Source organism: Amphiura filiformis, chromosome 8 (genome assembly GCF_039555335.1).
Source record: "Amphiura filiformis chromosome 8, Afil_fr2py, whole genome shotgun sequence".
NCBI lineage: Eukaryota > Metazoa > Echinodermata > Ophiuroidea > Amphilepidida > Amphiuridae > Amphiura > Amphiura filiformis.
In genome coordinates, this window is record NC_092635.1 from 19,785,752 (window position 1) to 19,809,044 (window position 23,293).

The 23,293-nt window shown below is 38.4% G+C and overlaps 2 protein-coding genes across 2 annotated transcripts; both read left to right on the forward strand.

Moving 5' to 3' along the window:
* Positions 1–13,039: 13,039 nt before the first annotated feature.
* LOC140159452 (uncharacterized) lies at positions 13,040–16,439 on the forward strand. The gene is made up of 2 exons (XM_072182933.1): positions 13,040–13,312; positions 14,241–16,439. Exons 1-2 carry the CDS (start codon positions 13,040–13,042, stop codon positions 16,437–16,439), a joined length of 2,472 nt encoding a protein of 823 aa, XP_072039034.1.
* Positions 16,440–16,468: 29 nt separating this feature from the next.
* LOC140159453 (uncharacterized) lies at positions 16,469–18,341 on the forward strand. Its single transcript, XM_072182934.1, has 4 exons — positions 16,469–16,569; positions 16,909–17,212; positions 17,570–17,846; positions 17,932–18,341. The coding sequence occupies exons 1-4, from the start codon at positions 16,469–16,471 to the stop codon at positions 18,339–18,341; spliced, it is 1,092 nt and encodes a 363-aa protein (XP_072039035.1).
* Positions 18,342–23,293: the final 4,952 nt, after the last annotated feature.

The following is a 23,293-nucleotide window of genomic DNA, read 5'->3' on the forward strand; positions in this document are numbered from 1 at the left end:
CATTTGCTATCTACCGAAGATAGCTTAATTTAATGCATTTTGTTATTCTTAGTCTTGCACGAAACAGATTGATGTTTTAAGAATTGTGATAGTGGCGCTATCCATTCAAGATCAAAGCAAACTTTCTAAGTGTCACGATATTTTCTTTTGCTAGGCATAATAATGATGCTGAATCCACATGTTTTTCTTATCTACTGAATTAAATGCACTGTCATTTTGTCTCAAAGAGATAGCTTATTATTTTAGAACCGTGTTGAAGACAAAGAACTTTCCAGTACGGTGGTCAAAAATAAACATTTTAAAAGCAAGCTCTAAATAAACATGTTTAAAGCAAGTCTTCACCGCTTGAAATTTTCTACATCTACTAGGATACTCAGTAAAGTTGCCAAGGCAATATCTGACTGAGAAAACAATACTGACGCCGGTCATCAGACACGGATCAAAAATTGACAAATAATAAATTACACTTAAAGCTACTTAAACTTACAAAAAGAACTGCACTACTTAATTAACACTTTTGTTTTTAAGACCAGATGTAAATGATTCCAGTTTGTTACAATCGAGTAATGATGAGGGTAATGAATTCCAGTCCAGTATGGTGCGCGGGAAGAAGAACTTATACGTTTGTTTTGGGAGCCATGACACGGAATTTAAGAGGATGATATTGGCGAGTATGTGATGCCCTTGGTGTTTGTATATAATCCGGTATGGGGACGGCAATGTTTTGAGTTTGAATTTTGAACATGGTGATTAAACGTGATGTTTCCTTCGTTGTTGGAGTGATGTCCAGTTTAACTGCTCTAACAAGTTGGTAACTGTGCCCTCTGTTCTATTGTAGTTATTATTTACAAATCGCGCTGCCCTTCTTTGCACCATCTCTATCATGTCTATTTTATTAATATCCGCTGCAGTGTGGGGATCCCAAACTACACTCGCGTACTCGAGAATTGGTCTTACTAGTGCAAAGTACATCTGCTGTTTAATTGATGGTGGGCATCTAAATAAGTTGCGACGAATAAACCAGAGAGCTTTGTTAGCTTTCAGAGTTATGTTGTTAATATGTTCAGACCATTTGAGGTTGTGGGTTAATTCAATACCAAGGTATGGATGATGTCTGACGCTGTCCAGAAAGTCATTTTCCATTTTGTAGTCATGAATGATTGGGTTCCTTTTTGTGGTGACGCGGAGAATGTTGCATTTAGCCGTGTTGAAAGACATTTGCCAAGCGGCAGCCCAGTCAGTGAGAGACTTAAGGTCTTTTGCAGATGTTCTGTGTCGATGTTTGATTTTATGACTCGATAGAGTACACAGTCATCTGCGAAAAGTCTGATGTTTGTTTGGGTGCTAACATTATCGGAGATATCATTGATATAAACGAGGAACATAAGGGGTCCTAAGACTGTCCCTTGAGGAACGCCCGATTTTACATGGACAGGTTTGGATATTTCCCCATCAACAACAACACGCTGTGTCCTTGATGTTAACCACTGCGTTATCCAGTCCAAGATCTTACCACGGACACCATAGAAATACAGTTTTTGTATTAATCGTTGATGGGGCACCTTGTCGAAGGCTTTCTGGAAGTCTAGAATAAGAACGTCAGTCTGTAAGCCATGGTCGAGATTTCTGGCGAGGTCTTCTACTGTAATTAGGAGTTGTGAATCACATGAGTGATTGGATCGAAATCCGTGCTGAAAAGAAGATAAGATTTCATATTTTTCAAGGTGGTTCATTATATGTTTGTATATTACATGCTCTAATAACTTACACGATACAGATGTCAGTGACACTGGCCTATAATTAGCTGGATCACTATTTCTACCCTTTTTGAATATAGCAGTGATGTTGGCCGTGAGCCAATCAGTGGGAAGTTGACCTGAATTTAAGGATTGTGCACATAATTTGGTTACGACCGGTGCCAGTTCTTCACTTAGGTCTCTTAAAATTTGAGCTGGTATTCCATCTGGACCATTGGCTTTTTTCATATTGATATTTTTCAGCAACTTTTCTACACCATCTACATCAATACTAAGTTCGTCAATTGTTGGGTACTGAATTCTGGGCATTGATGGAATATTTGAAACATCTTCAATCGTAAAAACACTGCAGTACTGATCGCTTAATGCTCCAGCTTTACCCTTAGCATTTGATATTTCTTTGTTATTCACCATAAGTGAACTTACACCAGAACCATTTGTTTTCATTGATTTGATGTAACTCCAGAACTTCTTTGTGACGCAAACATTGCCTTCATTGACGGGCGTTGTTTGGCCGTCAGATTTACCAGATTGGTCTGGTCTTGATAGGAGACTCATTAAGTAGTCATTTTTGGCGCTCTGCATTTGTCTTTGCACAAGTTTGCGAAGATTTTTGAATTTGGTTTGGTTTTCATTGGTGTTGTATTTCTTAGTTATATTATAAACACGGTGTTTCTTTCGAATTAACTTCTTTATACCCGGAGTCATCCATGGAACGTCCCATTTGTCTTTGATCGTTTTTGCTGGGACGTTGTCTTTTATCATTTCTGTGACATTTGTTTTAAAGGTTTCCCAATTCACGTCGATGTGATTTACGTCTACATTCTGACTAAGATATTGATCTTTGAAAGCCACTGCGTCCAATTTCATTTGGGTAACATTCATCTTTCTAAACAAGAAGACCTTACGGGGAGGTTTTTGTTCTGTCTAGGATTAACATTAACCTCTGCCGTAACAACAGAATGGTCACTCATTCCTGAGGACACCTGCACGTTTTCTATAAGGTCTGGGTAGGTTGTAAGGAGAAGATCAAGAATGTTGTCCAAACGTGTTGGTTCGTACGTGAACATTTTGTTGTAACCCATGCTCTTCTGCTATATCGAGAAATAACCGGTTTACTCTATGGCCATACTGGGGATTTGGTTTCACAGTATAGTTATCCCAATCTATATCAGGAAGATTTATATCTCCACCAAGAATCACATTGGGGAGTGCTCCATTATTTGGAAGTAACCTGAGGGATTGATTGAGAGCCATTAAAGCATCAGTAGATTCATTTGTTGGTCTATAGAAAGATGCTATAAACAACGGTTTTGATCCAACAATGCTAATTTTACACCAGACAATTTCGCAATCAGTATCAAGGAAATATTCAGTGCTTGCAACATGTTTGTCAGATATTGCAACGAACACACCCCCACCATCATTATAACTGCGGCAGGTCCCGGACAGAACCTGAATCCAGTCAGAAGCTATCTCATTGAGCGATGAAAATATAATACGAAAAACATAGAAATATCCAAAACTATGGAACAATTTGATGTTTCTATCTTTACGGGATACATTGTATCCAGGGGGGAAAATCTCACCATTGGTAAATGAATTGTCTATATGAGATTCTTGGCCACATATAACATCGGGCTTATGTGTTTCAATAAGCTCTTGAAAATCGTGTCGCTTTCTTTCACTTTTCAGACTGCGACAGTTAACAAGCATGATCTTGATTGATTGAGGTTTCTTACCAATCTTTGGTTTGCCATGTTTACCATCTAAATCTGTCAATGGGACTTGATGATGTAAATTCACTGGGTATGAAGACATCATCATCTGAATCTAAGATTGAAAAACTGTTTGATACATTCAAGTCTGAGAGTGAGAAAATGAACTAGAAACGTTTGGTAACATACACTGAGGACATTCCCAGTATACAAATTTGGCATTTGTAACTTTGTCATTGAGAGGCCCGCCATCCCTTCACAATTTGTATGTGCCCATTTACCACATTCTTGACATTGTAAGGTTTGGTGATGATCTTGAATATAATTTTCACAGACCATACATTTGGGTATATTTGGCCCAGGGTTACAATGGATATCACCTGATAGCATTAAGAATATGATGATACAAACCCGTTTGACTGGGCTTTTTACAGAGGTTGTACACCAATTGATATAATCATCTTTAGGTATTCCAAATGGCACTGATAGAATTGAAATGTACAGTGTAAGGCCCCATGACACAAGGGAAAAAGCGGTAAAACGAGCAAAATCGCTCAAAAACGCTAAGTTCGCCAAAATTTCCCACAATTTCTGTTAAGTAAGTTAATAAAATGAAAAAGAGGAGAGATTCTGCAAATAATGTGCAAATAATGTGAAATAATGTGCGATTTACCGCTTTTTCCCTTGTGACATGGGGGCTTCTTACTTGCAGATGATTTTACATGCAGAACTCAAACAGGTGATTAAACCATTGGCTATTCCAGTTAAAATCCATACACCCCTATGGAAGACATGCCCTTAATCTTCCACACAGGGAGTGTGAATTTCAAATGAAGTTACCTGAATAGGCGATTCCATTTGATATCTACACCCCTGTGTGCGCGATTGAGGTCATGACCTCCATCTAGGGGTGTATGCATGTCAAATGGAATAGCCCATTGGCTGCAAGAGTGTGGCAGTCAAATTTCACTGTATCAGCTACACATTGAGTATGTATAGTACACAGCAGCAAAATATCGATTTCAATTTTTTGCGGCTTTTTTTTTTTTTTTTTTTATCTCGAAAGCCCTAAGTAATATGCGCGTTCTCGTTGCGAAACTTTGATCCGGAACCAATTCTAATTTTTTGACGCCAGAGGAAAAAGCACTTGGAATTCCAGAAAATGCATTTGAAGTTTTAATTTTACATGGAACCCTATGAAAAATATACAAGTTGGAGTCCAAATTGAGCTATATGCTACACATTGGCTGCCTTGAGATTCCAGTGGTTAAAAATATGAGTGATTTTGAACGTTTCAAATTTTCAGCCCCCCCACCTACCCCCCTGCAGATTTTTTTTTATTTTTTAAAGGCGAGTGATTTCAAATGTAAAATCATGATCTGGAACAGACTTAAATATTGAAATCCTTCAAATCCTACAAAGAAGAAATGTTGGGCTATTCCACTTGAATTCCATACTCCCCACCCGGCAAGACATCTTCCACACAGGGAGTGTGAATATCAAATGGAGTTGCCTGAATGGGTAACCGCATTTGATATCTACACTCCTGTGTGCAAGATTGACGTCATGACCTCCATCTAGAGGGTGTAAGGATTTTAACTGGAACAGCCCATTAAGCATTGGCTGCATTGATTCCACACATCGGACATACAAGGTAGGCTGGTAAATCACTGAGTGTAAGCACATTGTGTACTTTGGAACCTGTGGAGCAAATTTGATTTAAATTTCCTGCTTTTTTACACTCCTCTGTGCAAGATTGACGTCATGACCTCCATCTAGAGGGTGTAAGGATTTTAACTGAAACAGCCCATTAAGCATTGGCTGCATTGATTTCACACATCGGACATACAAGGTAGGCTGGTAAATCACTGAGTGTAAGCACATTGTGTACTTTGGAACCTGTGGAGCAAATTTGATTTAAATTTCCCGCTTCTTTCGAAAGCCCTAAGTAATATGCGCGTTCTCGTTGCGAAACTTTGATCCGGAATCAATTCTAATTTTTTGACGCCAGAGGAAAAAAGCACTTGAAATTCCGGAAAAAGCCATTTAAAGTTTGAATTCTCCCATTGAACCCTGTGGTAAAGCCACATTTTGGAATTCAAATTGTGCAATATCCTATATATTGACTGCCTTAAAATTGCAGGGGTTGAAAGTATGGGCAATTTCAAACATTTTATTTTTTTTTTTGACCCCCCCCAAACACCCCCCTCCACAATGCATTTTTCCCCTTCAAAAATTTGGTGTATGGCGGGTGATACAGGCCCCATGACACAAGGGAAAAAGCGGTAAAACGAGCAAAATCGCTCAAAACGCTAAGTTCGCCAAAATTTCCCACAATTTCTGTTAAGTAAGTTTATAATCTGAAAAAGAGGAGAGATTCTGCAAATAATGTGCAAATAATGTGAAATAATGTGCGATTTACCGCTTTTTCCCTTGTGACATGGGGGCTAGTGTAGGCTGCTCTGTGGCCCACATGAGATTTGCGAATTGCCATTGATCAAATTGAATTGAGTGGTACATGTAGGATGCACACATTTCATTTGTATGGCATCCATATGTATAACATGTTTGACATGATAGGCCTATATCTTTAGAGTTAATATCTGGGTTCGTAGACAATTCAGAGACATCAGTAAAGTTATAATTCAGTTCACCAATTGTTTCGTTTAGATTAACAAAAGTGTTTAAGCGTAGTGAAATCGTTGTGATGCAACAGTTCGATTCATTCTCAATCATCCATCCCATTAGAGTAATTATTTTATTTGGATCTTCAGTAGATATAGCACCAGCAGGCTTAATTCTAAAATATCAATCTCTCTCATTCAGGAGACAAAAATGACATTCAGTAGATAGAACAAAAACACCACATGAATTTAAAATTATAAACCAAAACAAAATGTCGCAACATTTGACATTTTAATTTGATCTTCAGAAGATAACACACATATGTGTACCTCACGGACCAACCTGGGTAAAAAACAAATACTATACCTGATATGATTGCACATATATCTAGCACTGGTCTCTTTTGGCTCTAGGCCTATTATAGCAGTTTTTGGAACTTTATTTATTTATTAATATTAGGCCTACAACTCCAGATATTTCCATGTCCATGTCACTTCCGGGGCTCGGTAAATCAGTTTCCAGTAGGCCTACTGTTGAAAAATAGTGAGTCCTGTGATGTTTTAGACTAGCCGGGCCTCCTACACCACATGCTAATGGAAATGGACCGTTCGAGCCTCATACAATATAAATGAACAAGCCTGGGTAGGCTAGTAATAATATGCAGGCTGGCCCATATAGCTTTGACAAACAAAGCAAGAAATGGACGAGTATTTACAAAAAATCAAAACATGGAACATTTTTCGCGCGCTGCGCACGCAAATGTTCCAGTCCGGGGTTCCAGTAAAACCAGAACAAAGGTACATGGGAGATAAGGGTATTTGACCAGGTACTTCATGTATTTTGATCAATCATTCAATACTCCATTGTGTGAAACAACAAAAATACTCGGCCCGCGTCCTTTGATGTAGAATGGTAGGCCTACATTACCGTAAAATGGGGTAACTTTGGGCACTTTTCAGAGTTTTTAAACCACTGCTTCCAAACAAAGCCAATTATATTTCTAATTATCTCTTTTTTTTTATGACATTAGGGTTCCCTTCTACACCTTGAAATTGAAAAGGAATTTTTAATAATTTTGCAAGGGTGCCCTAGGGGTTAAAAATAGCCTGACCAAAGTTATCCCGCATTTGGGGAAACTCAAAAAAATTGATATTCGCTGTATATGGGCAAGTTTTTTTTTTTTTATGACATTTGACCACTTGCAAAATTAATCAAGCACACATCCTTGCTCACAAATATCGATTTTTAATTTTCTGAAAAAAATGTAAAAAAACGCTCAGTTTTGGTCAAAGATACCGATTTTTTCGTAAATTTCGACCAAATATATTTCTTAACAAATTGACACCAAATATGACTACAAACAATATTGCTGTACGAAATTATGACCATTTAAAAAAAAATATATTTGACCGACCAAAGTTACCCCGCTGACCGAAGTTACCCCATTTTACGGTATGGCCATGGGGTGGGTCAAAATAGTTTTGTACCTAATATGAGGAGGGGTCAGAAATATTAGGTCCATTAAGAGGCGGGGTGTCAAAATGTTTTGGGCTCACGAAGGGGGGGGACATGAAATCATTAAAAAAAAATTCCAGCAACCCCCCCACCACCAAAGTATTTCTGACCACTCCCTTAGTGAGGGACGAAATTGCTTTAGGACGACTTGATAGTAGACCGTACCTGTTGCAGCCAGTGTACAGGGTGTCCCAAAACAGTTCAACCGGGCGAATAAATTCGAACGTAAGTCGAGAAATAGACATCAGAATCCAAATTTTTAAAAAAATCAGCGCGTAGCCCATCTTATTTTACATCTCATACACTAATCGCGGCACACCGACACCGCCTGGCTAATAATTATTTGGTGCAGAAGGGACACTAAAATGAATACACGGGATCGATACACGTGAATTGCTATGCACGATTTTGATATCAGACGAAAATCTTCTGATACCGGGTTAGAAAATGATGAATATCTCCCGTCATGATTTTTTTCTCAAGAAACCAGATTTGGTCTCATAAACTTGGAAATACGTGTTGAACAGATATGATAGTCGCTAGAATGCGCTTTGAAAATTGGCCGTGCGCTTTGAACTCAAAATTTGACCATTTTATATTGCGTTGGTCCTGTTATGGATTACAGCGGCGTGCAGCGTGTAGTACAGCTGCACTCACTGTAGGCAGTATAAAAGTCGATGACCATTGACCTCAATGGGGTATACAAGCTTAATCACGCACAACCAAGATCGATTACCCGGCTATTGTGAGTAGCCTTAGTTATGTCCCTCGACTAATTATTAGTTTAAAAGAGCTTTAAAGGTTTGAACCAAATGGCTAATCGTGGCTGTGGATTTAACCTACCATGGCGATTCCTGCCATGAAGATATAGGGTCGAAGACACTGTGCGCGGTTGACTGATTGGGAAGAAATGAGCGATTACATAACACATGCGTCAATTCACTCCATTCCAAGTTTGAAAGAAAGGTCATTCAACACAATGCGCACTTAGTTCAGGGATCTAGGGCCTATACGGTGATTTAAAAAAAAATTTTGGGTGGATTAAAATTGAAAATTATAATTGAGAAAATATTCTAGGTATGACTTATTGTACTAATGCGCACTAGTCAGGGGCGTAGCCAGCTTTTTTGGTCGGGGGGGGCAAAATAAAAAATTTTGGGCACATCATGTACGAAAAAATGATAGTTACATCATACAATACATGGACGATGTGCGAGCGGAGCGCGCAAAAATTTGGTATTTTACACTCTTTTTGTGCGTTTTCAGGATGGAAATGGGCCTTATCTTTACAATGTGCGCGCAAAAATTTGCATTTTAGACTATTTTGGCCCATGATGGGGCTGAATTTCGGTAGAAAAGGGCTCCTTGCCCTTTTCTTTTCTTTTGCCCCTCTGATTTTCTCTTTTATTTTTTGTCAGAGGGGCACTTTTTTCTTTCATTTTTTGTCAGGGGGGTTAGTAACACTGTCAATGGGTTTCATATTTTGTTCAGTGAAATCCTTTTCGTTCTTTTTAAACAATCTGTTTCTTTCAAAACATTTAATTAGGGTTTGTTCAAATTTGAAAACCTGCACGATATTGAAATTGAAAGCTTGCATATAAGATGGTGCTCGGTAGGCCTACTTGTAAATATCTTTTTTCATTAATGTTGATATAAATGTTGCATAAAGAATTCCAGCGTGCAGCTGGCTTAAAAAAATGTTTTCACAAACATAAATGTTTTTGGAATATTTCCAAGAAATTGTAATGCAAAGTTTAAATCTTTTAAAATTTCAACATTAATGTTGCATGGTATAAAAAGTCACATGTGAAGCTGTAAGCACTTGATTATTGTCAATCTTGGCTCAAAACGTTCTTTGGAAAGTTAAAATATAACAAATTTGCACAACCTAAAGAATTAAAGTTGGAAAGATTCCAATTGCAGAAATCAAAGTTTTCTCGGACAAACTGTTATTTAAATATCTTCAGTGAAAGCATGAATAACATATAGTCCAGTCACAGTGGGTTTTGACTCACCACTAAGTAATTGCAACATAATTTTTTTTCACTCCTATGAATGTCAGAGATGTCCCCTGAACAGCATACAAAAAGTATACTAAAATATACTTGGTGGAAAGGTAGTTTTTGGCGGGAAAAGGTCATACAGGGGTCAAATTTCAAAATTGTTCCAATCATTTTAAAAACAATACCAAATGATTCCTCTAGTCATAAGGATTCAGAAAAATATAGTTTGTTGTACCTGTGATGTACCTTACGGTTCTTGAGTTATAGCCGAAAAGGTCAAAGGCCAAATATTGGGCTCAACAGAGGTCAAAAAACTAAAATTGTCTGATTTAAACCAAAATGGTCTCAAATTGTTCGGCTTGCAAACATAATTCATTTAAAGAATATTTGCACTGTTTAGGTTGTTTAATTACATGCGTAACATCGAAAACTAGGTTGGGGTCTATAGAGTTAGTAGTAAGTGTAGACTTTTTTGTAGGTGAGGTCAAAGGTCACGATGACGTCACTTCCGGGTCAAAGGTCAACCGAGGTCAAAGGTCATCATGTGTCAAAGGTCACGATGACGTCACTTCCGGGTCAAAGGTCAACCGAGGTCAAAGGTCATCACGGGTCAACGGTCATCAGGGGTCAAAGATCGATTTGAATATTCATGAGCTGGGCGTGGCTAATTAGTATATATGAATATTCATGAGCTGGGCGTGGCTAATTAGCATATATGAATATTCATGAGACGGGCGTGGCTAATTAGCATATATGAATATTTATATATGCTGATTTAAATGAATATTCACGAGATGGGCGTGGCGAAATGTGGTGTCGTGAATATGATAGATATGATGAAAGAGTCGCTTTTATTTTATTTCATATTATTTCATTTGAATCAATTGATTTTCATTTTAAATAATTTAATTTCGATGTAATTTATTTCATTTTTATTTCGTTTGAATTAATTAATTTCGTTTGAATTAATTTAATTTCAATGTAATTTTGTTCCAGTGTCATTTATTTCATTTCAATTAATTCATTTCGTTTTAATTCATTTCATTTCAATGTAATTTATTTCTTTTTAATTTATTTCATTGGGATTAATTCATTTCGTTTTAATTCATTTGATTTCAATGTATTTTAATTCAGTTTAATTTATTTCATTTGAATTAGGCCTAATTCATTTCGTTTTAATTCATTCGATTTCAATGTATTTTAATTCAGTTTAATTGATTTCATTTGAATTAATCAGGGTTGGCCGGTTAAAAAGTGGTCAAAACCATTTTGATGCTACAAAATCAAATTAAACTAAGGAAACTTTACCCCACTTGACATAAAATACAAGTGCCAGTATCATACGAGTGCAACAAACAAACAAATTGATGTCACTGTTAGGCATACTCCATATAGTGGCGATGCTAGAGTTTAAATCCATTAGCCTAATTATAAAAAGTTTAAAAGCAATGTCACCCCCAGTTGGTTTTAGTTTTCTTATTAACATGTCCATGTTGAGACTAAGTTATTTGGCATAAATCTCTTCAAAGGACTACAGAACAAGTTTAAATTTTTACAGTTCCAAAATATTTCTTATCAAAGTTTCATGTAAAATATACCCCACTGTTCACAATCCTCATAGTTTAATTTAATTAGAGGAACGGTACTAGTAATTTTTCATATCATTCATTAACATTTGCTGTTTAAGTACTTGGCGTTTGAAGGGACATTTTTTATCTATATTTTCTTAATTAATGATTGATTTATTAATTAATTGATAAATAAATCATATTATTCTAGTATTATCCAAGTAGCGGTTATAGTTATGTTATAGTTATACATGATACATCAACTTCATTTAACTCTAAAATACAAATTAGGTTTTGACCAGATTTGACCAGTTTTGTCCGGTCTTGGCCGGTTTAAATCTGGTTTTAACCGGACAAAACAGGTTTTGACCGGTCCACCCTGGAACTAATTCATTTCATTTTAGTTCCTCTGATTTTAATGTAATTTAATTCAGTTTAACTTAATTTCATTTGAATGAATTCACTTCGTTTGATTTTATTAATTCATTCATTTGATTTCGTTTCATATGAATTGATTTTATTTTAATAAAATTCATTTCATTCGAATTGAATCATTTCAGTTCATTCAATGCATTTTATAAAATTGTTAATAAATATTAATATGTCAATTTATAATTATATAAATAAATCGAAGCCTGGGCCTAGTAAAATAGAAATTAAGTTAAACTGAATGAAACAAATAAAATGTTATTGTGAAAATTATTGACCATTATCTGATATCAAATGTTGTTTCCTGTTTCCTGTGACCATTACGTAACTCTAACTTTACACAGCTCATACGTCACGTATAATTAACACAATACGTCACATATAACAAACACAACTTGTTTGATATAATAAGTAATGTAAACATAAAGGTTAATTTAACTTAATTACAAGTATACCTATATGATATATCAGCATGATCAATGATCTTTCCGTGCATAGAAACTCATAGAGACCTTGACCATTTACATATTAACCCCAGCAAGAAAAAGTTAAAACTTTATTACCAAGTTCAATTTTTAAGTTTCACATTTCACATAAATACAGTATAGGTCTACCGACACTTAGGCCTAATAATACAAATAAAGGTTTTTTTTTTTTTAAACCCTCAATAATAAAAGAAAAAAACAAACGCAACTTGTTGTTGTTGTTGTTTTTAGTAGTAGTATTATATATAGGCCTATAGATATAAACTAGTTTAACATACCGTGTGTCCCTATCAATAGAAAATGACGTCAAAACATTGTATTCCTGTACTTCTGTAGGTCTGTTAAAGATGTTAATAAGATGAAATGAAATCATTATCCATAATTATCCATGCATGTTCACCATCAGTACTATCCCACCATTATTAATCGTGTACAAATCCATCGGTATAAAGCTAATAAAACGCAGTCCACTATATCCTGTAGTATGTACATGCATATAGGCCTACTATGTACAATGCGTGCTGCTCATGATGATGTCTTCAGAAGTTGTGAAGTGATACCAATGTGTTACAAACTACCAATGCAATTATTACCCATCATGCACCACGTGAATTGGTCGCTTCATCGGAACTCTTATTCGCGGGTTCTTATTTTAACAACGCAAACCAATGACAATTTAGGTGGCTTGCGAGTGAAGCGTGTAAACCAATAACGAATTGCGAGTGAATCATGTCGTTAACGACTGAATTGCGAGTGTTTATTAACCATCATGCTTCACGCGAATTGGCCGCTTCATCGATACTCTAATTCACGGGTTTTTCTTTTCAACGTAAACCAATGACAATTTAGGTGGCTTGCTTGTAAAGATAAGTCCGTATCTGCAAAAACCGATGCTTGTGTTGCATTATATAAAGGCATGAACCAAAAGATTTTTTCATTATGATCTCATGGATTTACCGGAGCAGTGGAATGGAAGGAACCATAGACCCTATGACTGAGGACGAAATTAGAAGGATTGACAATGTGGATATACTGAATGCTATCATACAAGAGGATGATTGGCAAACGGATGCTACTCGTTTGGCATATAATAGAATTCTTCAACTCAGGGAAATGGAAAGGGATGACACAGACCCTGTGGGGAATGTTCCGATGGACTCTATGGCGGGTGGTGAAAACCCTGTGCCTGTACTGCCGGATGTGGATGAAACTGTAAGTGTATTCAACTTCTTTTAAATACTAGGTCTAAGATAAATAGGCTTACACTAATTTCCGCTTTTTTTTACCTCATCGTGCATGTTTTTTAGACCTAACTGTAGGTCTACTATTTTCTCTCAATTGTTTCATCTTGCTAAATAGGATATAACATATCCTATTTACCAAGTAGAGGTTGTAAACTTATGATTATTGTATTAATCACACTCCCTGCGTGCATCGTGTATCCTACCCTGTGCACGTATGGACTAATTAATGGACTATGATAGCGCGCCATCTTTCGTCACAAGTGGATAAATAATAGGCCTATATATTGAGGGCTCGCTTTCGATTAACAAGTAAAATTTTTTGATCATTATACCAACTATACTTAATGTTGTAACTATCACACTGCGTGACTCAATGGTAACTATAGTTTATCGATAGAACAACTTCACATAGAAAATTTGAGAAAACATGGATGTAATGTTGCTTATCGTGTACGTACAGTTCAAATTCGCGAAATTCGTGATTAACTCTGAAAGTATCCTTTTTTTCAGCACTCACTTCACGATTTCAGATCACATTTGTTATTTGTTATTAATTAAAGCGCATCCTCTATTATTAGGGGCCTACTTTTATTTTACTATTAGGCCTAGGCCTATAGGTCTTTATTTCTATTTCCGATCGATTGATTTTCCTTTTTTTTTTTTATGTCATAAGAACATTATTTCGGCATTTTATTTAAACTTCCTCATGATTATTTAGCACGGGTCATTCGTGTCGTTGTTTTGCGTGCCATTAAACTGATTAAGATTCTGATAGGATCGTGGGTCCCATAGTCGCGTTTAACGGTTTAATCGTAGGATGAATGAGTTGTTCAACGTTTAAAAAAGTTCAAGACAATTACTCAAGCAATCAACTATTTTTGTTTTGTTTTTATTAGATCGTTGTAACCGGGAGTCGTAAACGCCCCGCCGAAAACAGTGTGGATGATTTGCGTGAGACTGAAGAACAGCGAGAAGAGTCGGATGACCTGTCCCGATACTACAACATCGAGGCCGTGAACACGAAACGCGTCAAAAAATACAAGGCCTCGGCTACGGATTACCGACTGCGACTGAGAAATTTAGACGAAGTAGCTCTGGACGCCTTACCTCTGTTGTCTGGGATTATAGACGATGTACTGCAGAACCTGACTCTCGGTATCCGTCCCAGAGATATGGTGCGAATTATCCTGCAAGCTCCCGGTTTAGATAAACCTATAGCCCTGCCTTTCATCAAGAAAGACGATCTCACTATAGATAGGTTCATGGCGAGGGTAGAGCACGTGCTTCAATCCAACAAGGACGTGAAATTGAACAGTGACATGGACATTAATTTCGTGCATATGGAAATGCCGGAAGGGGGGAAATCGGATAGACCGATGTTTCAGACCTGGGAGGAGAAGAAGAAAAATTTGTACTGTATCGTACCCATCTCCAACCAGAGCGATAACATGTGTTTGGCCCGAGCCATCGTAACCGGTAAGGCGAACCATGAACTGAAATCAACGGGATGGGTTTGGAGAGATATCAGGAGGGGTGGACACCACCAAACGACACGCGCTACGGCACTCCACGAGGAAGTCAAGATGCCTTTTAAAGCGTGCGGATTAGAACATGTAGAAGCTTTCCAGCAAGTCGTTCCCGACTATCAACTCGTGGTTGTTTCCAAAGAACAGTTCGACAAAATTATTTGGAAAGGGCCTAATAAACCCAAAGGAATCTATTTGTTGTACAACAACAACCATTTCGATCTCATCACCTCCATGTCGGCTTATCTGAACAGGGGTTATTGGTGCCACGAGTGCAAGGCTGCATACGATGACAAGAAGCGTCACGAATGCGAAAAAACCTGTAAGGTATGCCACTCCGGAAATTGCCAGTCTAGCGATGAGATCGAGGCTTGGACGTATTGTACCGACTGTAATCGGTACTTCAAATCCCCCCAATGTTACGAGAACCATAAAGCGGACGGATCCAGCATCAAGAAGTTCGGTACGATCTGCAACCAGTACTACAAATGCGAAAAGTGCGAAAGAGTCGTCAACAAAAAATACCTCCAAAAAGGTAAAATACACGACTGTACCGATATCTGGTGTCGTGTCTGCATTGGAAACTTTAAGGTGGGTCACCGATGCTTTATCAAAAAAGTGGAAGTTAAGGAAAAAGAAGAGAACCCGTTCAGTTACATCTTTTTCGACGTGGAATCTCAGCAGGAGACGGGAATACATAAAGCCTGCCTCTGCGTCGCGCAAAAAGTATGCGAAACGTGCGCCGATCGACCGATCGAAGATGCCTGCGACTTCTGCGGCGATGACAAACAAGTCGTCTTCCGAGGAAAAGATTGCATGGAAGAATTTTGTCTGTGGGTTCTCAAGAACGAACGCCATAAACGCGCGATATGTCTGGCTCATAATTTAAAGGGCTACGACGGGTACTTTATCCTGCAGTATTTGTACGACAATAACGTCAAACCCGACGTCATCATGAACGGGGCAAAAGTCATGTCCATCACCGTGCCCAAATCGGGCATCGTCTTCAAGGACAGTTTAAACTTCTTCCCCATGGCTCTTTCCAAGCTTCCGAAAAGTTTCGGGATTCAAGAGCTTTGTAAAGGATTTTACCCGCATCTGAAGAACACGAAAGCCAACGAGAATTACCGAGGAAAGCTGCCTGACATGGAAGATTTCGACCCTGAGGGTATGTCCGAAGCGGGGAAGCAAGAGTTCGTAAAATGGTACGAAGACGAAAAGAAGAAAGGAAAGGAATGGGTTCTGCAAGATGAGTTATTGAAATACTGCATCAACGACGTCGATATCCTTCGAAGATGTTGCATGCAGTTCCGGACCATGTTCATGGAGGTGACCAAGACCGGTCTAGAAGATCCCGGGGTAGACCCTTTGAAAGACCCCATCACCATCGCAGCAGCCTGTAACTTGGTATTGCGTCGCAACTTTTTAGAATCCGAGACCATCGCCATCATCCCTCCTCACGGTTACGGACCCGGTCAGAATTTTTCTAGGGACTCTATAGTATGGTTGAATTACGAAGCGATGAAGGATGGCGACTATATCCTACACGCCAACTGCCGATGGTATTGATCTCGAAAATCGTAAGATCTATTCGTATCATGGTTGCCTATTTCACGGATGCAGGTCCTGTTTCGACGAAGATACCATCAATCCCATCTCGGGAAACCAATGGCCGAGCTGTACAGGAAGACTCTGTTACGTAGGAAACAATTGGAGCTCAATTACCCCGATTACGAAATCGTCGAAATTTTTGAACACGACTGGAAAAAGACGTGGAAAGGGCTACCCGACGACGTGAGAAAAAGGATCGACGTTTCCCGCCATCTGGAACCTATGGATTGTAGAGAAGCGTTGTACGGTGGCAGGACCGAGACGAACAAACTCTTTCACGAAGTCGCGGACGGAGAGGTCATCAGATACCTGGACTTTACGAGGTAAGTCGATCGATCGATTCAAAATAACGTTTGTAATTGCTTGGTTTTTTTTTATTCATTTAATCTTTTAATTTTATCGATCTTATTTTTGTTCTTTGAATTAGCCTCTACCCATGGACGAATAAATATAGCGAGTACGTCGTCGGTTTCCCAAAGATCTACACGAACGATTTCGACGACGTATCGTCTTACTTCGGCCTGATTCGATGCACGGTCCTGCCGCCACGATGGTTGTTTCATCCCGTATTACCCGCCCGATGTCACGGCAAGTTGATGTTCGCCTTGTGCGGTACGTGTATGGAAGAGAAACGTCGGGCCTACTGTCCTCATTCGGACGAAGAGCGAACCATCCGAGGAACGTGGGTAACCTTGGAAGTCCAGAAGGCCGTGGAGATGGGCTATCGGATCGTGAGTACCGAGGTGGTGTGGCACTGGGAACGACGCGCCGTGTACGATAAAGAGACAAAGACTGGGGCTTGTTTACCGAGTATATCGACCGATTCCTCCGATTGAAACAAGAAGCTAGCGGGTACCCCGACTGGTGCGTGACGCCGGAAGATAAACGACGTTACGTCAACGACTACTACGAGAATGAAGGGATCCAACTGGATCCCGACGACATCGCTAAGAATCCCGGCATGAGGTCGCTGGCCAAGCTGTGTCTGAATAGTATGTGGGTGAGTATCATCGCTGATCAGGCATGTGACTCTTTTTAAATAGATAAAAACAAATTCTTACCGAGATTTTCTTCCATTGTTTTTACAGGGAAAATTTGCCCAAAGATCCAACCTGAGTAAGACGGTTATACACGACGATCCTTCCGAAGTGTACAAGTTGTTGACGGACGATACCATCACGGTCGATAATATCAGACTTATCAACGAAGAGGTTGTCGAAGTGACGTATAAAGAAGAAGGAGAATTCGCCAAGATCAACCCTAAAACAAACGTCGTTATCGCGGCCTTTACGACCTGCCACGCTAGACTCAAATTGTACGAAGTTCTGGAAAAATTGGGCGATCGCGCCATGTACCAAGATACGGGTAAGTTCCTAGTTTTTATTTTGTTTATGATCCGTATTTTCAAATTATATTTTTCTTAACTATTCTCATTTTCTCGTCATTTCAGATAGCGTCGTATTCCTCAGTCGCCCCGGAGATTGGGAGCCACCGACCGGCGATTATCTCGGTCAATTGACGGACGAGGTCGCCCCGCACGACGGAAACCATATTACCGCTTTCGTGTCAGGCGGTTGTAAAAATTATTATTATACCACGGATACGGGTAAAACAACCATGAAAGTGAGAGGTATCACCCTCAACGCGCGAAATTCAAAACTGGTCAATGCCTCGACGTTGGAACGAATGGTCAAAGGATTAACGTTACACGGCGAAGGGGAAAGAGTGACGGTGACTGATCCTCGCAAGATCGTGCGTAACGTCAAGACCAAGAACATCGAAAGTCGCGTCTTCAAGAAAGACTACAGGGTCGTGTTCGACAAGAGGTGGATCTCCGACGGATTCGACACCTTACCTTAGGGTTACGGGGTAAATAAAGAGGCAGTCAAAAGCGATTAGTTTCGCGTCACGATGGAGGTCGAAAACGCAGGCGCGCAACAATGTCTCTGCAAAGATTCTCTGAAAAAATACTCCACCTTTCCCATGATCGGACTGGCTCTACTCCTCGTCACCAACGCTGCATTAACCGTCACTCAACATCGAGAGGGTACTTCCTTTAATTTGTGCCACAACTTGACGCTACCGTTCGCGTCTTACCAAACCGAGTCGATTAACGTCGATAAAGTCAAATTTCGAGAAGAGTCGACGCACTGTCTCCCTCAACACGCGCTTCACCTTGGAGAAGATATATACCTCAGCGTGTGTCAATTCCGCGGCAGTGTGCGCGTGGATATCAGACGGTTCGTAGGTGACGTTGAGAAGGAAGGAATTCTTCCTACTATACGAGGTATTTACCTGTCTATCGATCAGTGGAACGCGTTGAAAAGGAACGTAAGCTTCGTAGACTCTACTATCGAGAAACTATCATGGACGCGAGACTCGCGCATCCCTACACGGCCATCGTCTCTGGACCTACGGGTTCTGGGAAAACTCAATTCGTCAAACGACTCATCGCGGAAGGGGATAGGACGGTAGACGGTCCGCCCGATAAAATTATATGGCTTTACGGGGAATACCAATCAGCGTACGACGACATGCGAAAATCTTTCGAGAACATTCAATTTATAGAAGGATAAAATGAATGAATTAATAAAATCAAACGAAGTGAATTCATTCAAATGAAATTAAGTTAAACTGAATTAAATTACATTAAAATCAGATGAACTTAACTGAAATGAATTAGTTCCAGGGTGGACCGGTCAAAACCTGTTTTGTCCGGTTTAAACCAGGTTTAAACCGGCCAAGACCGGACAAAACTGGTCAAATCTGGTCAAAACCTAATTTGTATTTTAGAGTTAAATGAAGTTGATGTATCCTGTATAACTATAACATAACTATAACCGCTACTTGGATAATAATAGAATAATATGATTTATTTATCACTTAATTAATAAATAAATCATTAATTAAGAAAATATAGATAAAAATGTCCCTTCAAAAGCCAAGTACTTAAACAGCAAATGTTAATGAATGATATAAAAATTACTAGTACCGTTCCTCTAATTAGATTAAACTATGAGGGCTGTGAGCAGGAGGGTATATTTTACATGAAACATTGATAAGAAATATTTTGGAACTGTAAAAATTGAAACTTGTTCTGTAGTCCTTTGAAGAGATTTATGCCAAATAACTTAGTCTCAACATGGACATGTTAATAAGAAAACTAAAACCAACTGGGGGTGACATTGCTTTTAAACTTTTTATAATTAGGCTAATGGATTTAAACTCTAGCATCGCCACTATATGGAGTATGCCTAACAGTGACATCAATTTGTTTGTTTGTTGCACTCGTATGATACTGGCACTTGTATTTTATGTCAAGTGGGGTAAAGTTTCCTTAGTTTAATTTGATTTTGTAGCATCAAAATGGTTTTGACCACTTTTTAACCGGCCAACCCTGATTAATTCAAATGAAATCAATTAAACTGAATTAAAATACATTGAAATCGAATGAATTAAAACGAAATGAATTAGTTCAAATGAAATAAATTTAACTGAATTAAAATACATTGAAATCGAATGAATTAAAACGAAATGAATTAGCCTAATCCCAATGAAATGAATTAAAATGTAATGAATTAATTGAAAAGAAATAAATGATACTGAAACAAAATTACATTGAAATTAAATTAATTCAAACGAAATTAATTAATTAAAACGAAATGAAAAAAGCCCGAATTGATATAAATTAATTCAAATGAAATGAATTAATTCAAACGAAATAAATTAAACTGAAATAAATTACATTGAAATTAAATTAAATAAAACAAAAGCGACTCTTTCGTCATATTTATCATATTCGTGACGTCACGTTTCTCCACGCCCACCTCGTGAATATTCATTCAAATTAGCCTCTCATGAATATTCATATATGCTAATTAGCCACGCCCAACTCATGAATATTCAAATTAGCCACGCCCATCTCATGAATATGCAAATCGATCTTTGACCCCTGATGACCTTTGACACGGAAGTGACGTCATCGTGACCTTTGACCCATGACCTCGGTTGACCTTTGACCAGGAAGTGACGTCATCGTGACCTTTGACCCATGACCTTTGACCTCGCTTGACCTTTGACCCGGAAGTGACGTCATCGTGACCTTTGACCTCACCTACAAAAAAGTCTACACTTACTACTAGAGTTCAATGGTCAATGACCTCTTTTACCCTGCTACCTAGGTAACGAAGCATCCAAGATATGGCAAACTATTCTTATTTTGGAGTGTTTTTAAAGGACGAACACATTGAGACCATTTTGGTTTTAAGGAGATCGGAGCATTTTTTCGAAGTTGACCCACGTGGAGCCCAAAATTTGACCTTTTTGCTTATTGAGAACGGTACATCATAGATATGACAAACTATACTTTTTCGGAATCCTTAAGACTAGAGGAATGCGTTGGTATAGTTTTTAAAAAGATTAAAGCAATTTTGAAATTTGACCCCTGTATGACCTTTTCCCGCTAAAAACTACATTTCCACCAAGTATATTTTAGTATATTTTTGGTATGATGTTCAGGGGACATCTCTAAAATGTATAAAAGTGAACAAAATTCTGTTGCAATTAGTGGTGAGTGACACCACTAATTTGGTTAGATTGACTAGACTAATAACACCGGTCGAATTATTTAATAGACTAGGGAGTGTTCATAAATACTTTTTTGGCGGGGATTGGAAAATATGGGGGGTCAAAACAATTTTGGGTCCTAAAAGGGGGGAGATAAAAAAAAAGTCAGTCCTATATAGGGGGGATCAAAAATTTGAGGGTAAAATTCCAGGGTAAAATGTACGAGAAGGCATGTACATTCCAAAATTATTTTGTAATCTCAAGCTACAAATCAACAAAATGTGTGCACTTTACAATTTGGGTGTAACACTATGACTCCAATGAGTAATAACTCCAAACGGTAATTTTTATGACCATAGGGGTAGATCCCGGGGGATGGGGGATAAATTCCCCCAATATTTTGATAGAGGGGATGGTCCATACAAACAATGTTGACGCCTGTTTATGGGTTTCTAACCAAAATTAACCCCACATTTGGTCATTTTAAAAATAAAAAGTGCCAATTTTTTTGCGCTTCGCACAAATTAAAGCCATAGACCTATTATGACATTTCTTTAAAAATAGATTAGTATTACTAATTTTCAAAAAAATATTAGCATTTACTGTCAGATATGTCCCCTTTTAATTTTGAGCCGAACAAGTGAGGTAAAGCAAAGAAAATCGGAATTTACAAATAGCGCCAATGCATGTCACGCCGCGCCGGCGGTTGTAATATGGTACGACCCTCTGGCGTGTGTGTGGGGGTTGCGTGTGTGTGTCCCGCACGCCGTGTACGTAGGGGTGTGTTGACATCGCATACGCGTTCGACTAATATTTCTATCGTAATAATAAAATGCTGATTCAGGCGGTTTATTCAAAATCTCGGATTTTGACAAAACTACCATACTGCAGTTACTGTCCGTTTTCCTATACACAATACACAGTGCTCTCACCATTGACGCGTGACCTCTACAAATGATGCATGTTGGAAGAATGGACACTTGCCTAGTTAACATCACTGTGTGAAAAATAACCAGCCAATATTTTATTTATTCTCCAAAACTTCTAGCAAATATATTTCTCTAACATGACCTAAAATTACAGCTAGGTTAGATGTTCAGAAATGGTCGCACTTTTGTAAAATATGAGTGAGGGCAAGGCATAGCTAGCCAACTCCCCGTGTTAATTGAATGGAGATTTGACCGAAAATATTGGTATCGGACCGCTCACTTCTGAAGGATGCCACAAAAAACGGTAAAAGCTACATTTAAACTATTCTAAATAGGTTCTAGAAAATATAGTTTTGTAACATGTCCTAAATTTTTAGCTAATTTAGATGTTTGGAGAGGGTCGCACTTTTGTGTTTTAGGAAGGATATGTAAACGACAGATAACACCAAAAATATGAAGAAATTATTTCCAAACCGTGTTAAGTCAACAATCATTATGTTGCTCATTTTGAAGAATGCTGGTTAACAAAAAGCAGGTCTTTGTCTCATTTCGTGAACAAAGGTACACATACCATTGTTTCCTTTCGTTTCCTTTATAATCGGTTACCCAACTGAAGCTATAATACCAGCTTTATTGCGATGTCGCACATTGAAAACAGACACTTGTGCACAACCAGAGAAGATCTGATTTAATCAGTTGAGCTGCTTCAATGAGTGTTATACAGCGTGTCCCAAAAGTAACTTAACATTGTGAATTGGCCATATCTCAAATATTTCCTACTTCATACCAAAATGGAGAACATATTCACATAGATTGATCTTTTAGAATTATTCTGATACCAAAAACAGCATTATTGATGACCCATTGACCTTACTGTGCGACTGTACATATGTGTGTATCAAACCCACAAAAGCAAGCTCATGTGTTCTTTGTTGAAGAACATGAAATGATGGGGAGTATATAAAACGGGGACCCCGAAAACGGGGACCCCAAAACGGGGACCCTGAAAACGGGACCCCTAAAATCACCCCATAAAGCTACTGACAAATTTCTAGGGGGCCCCTGTTTTTCAACTTTGGCGTCCCCGTTTTACAGATTGACCCAGGGGAATCTGTAAAACGGGCCCCCCAAAAACGGGGACCCCTATTTTTCACTCTATTTTAGGACTGATGAGTCTCCAAATCTCGACAAAATATTCACCATGGATATACTAATATTACAAATGTAATTTATGAAAGTAGTAAGCACTTCTTATATAATTGTCCAATATACAAAATTTTGGGGTCCCCGTTTTTAGGGTCCCCGTTTTACAGATTG

What these genes read in the sequence shown, in the direction of transcription:
- LOC140159452 (XM_072182933.1), top strand. Translation starts at nt 13,040, where the DNA reads ATGATCTCATGGATTTACCGGAGCAGTGGAATGGAAGGAACCATAGAC. An exon ending in TGCCGGATGTGGATGAAACT is followed by an intron (nt 13,313 to 14,240) that starts GTAAGTGTATTC and finishes TGTTTTTATTAG; the next exon opens with ATCGTTGTAACCGGGAGTCG.
- LOC140159453 (XM_072182934.1), top strand. Translation starts at nt 16,469, where the DNA reads ATGGTTGCCTATTTCACGGATGCAGGTCCTGTTTCGACGAAGATACCA. An exon ending in GTACAGGAAGACTCTGTTAC is followed by an intron (nt 16,570 to 16,908) that starts GTAGGAAACAAT and finishes TCTTTGAATTAG; the next exon opens with CCTCTACCCATGGACGAATA. An exon ending in CGCCATGTACCAAGATACGG is followed by an intron (nt 17,847 to 17,931) that starts GTAAGTTCCTAG and finishes TCGTCATTTCAG; the next exon opens with ATAGCGTCGTATTCCTCAGT.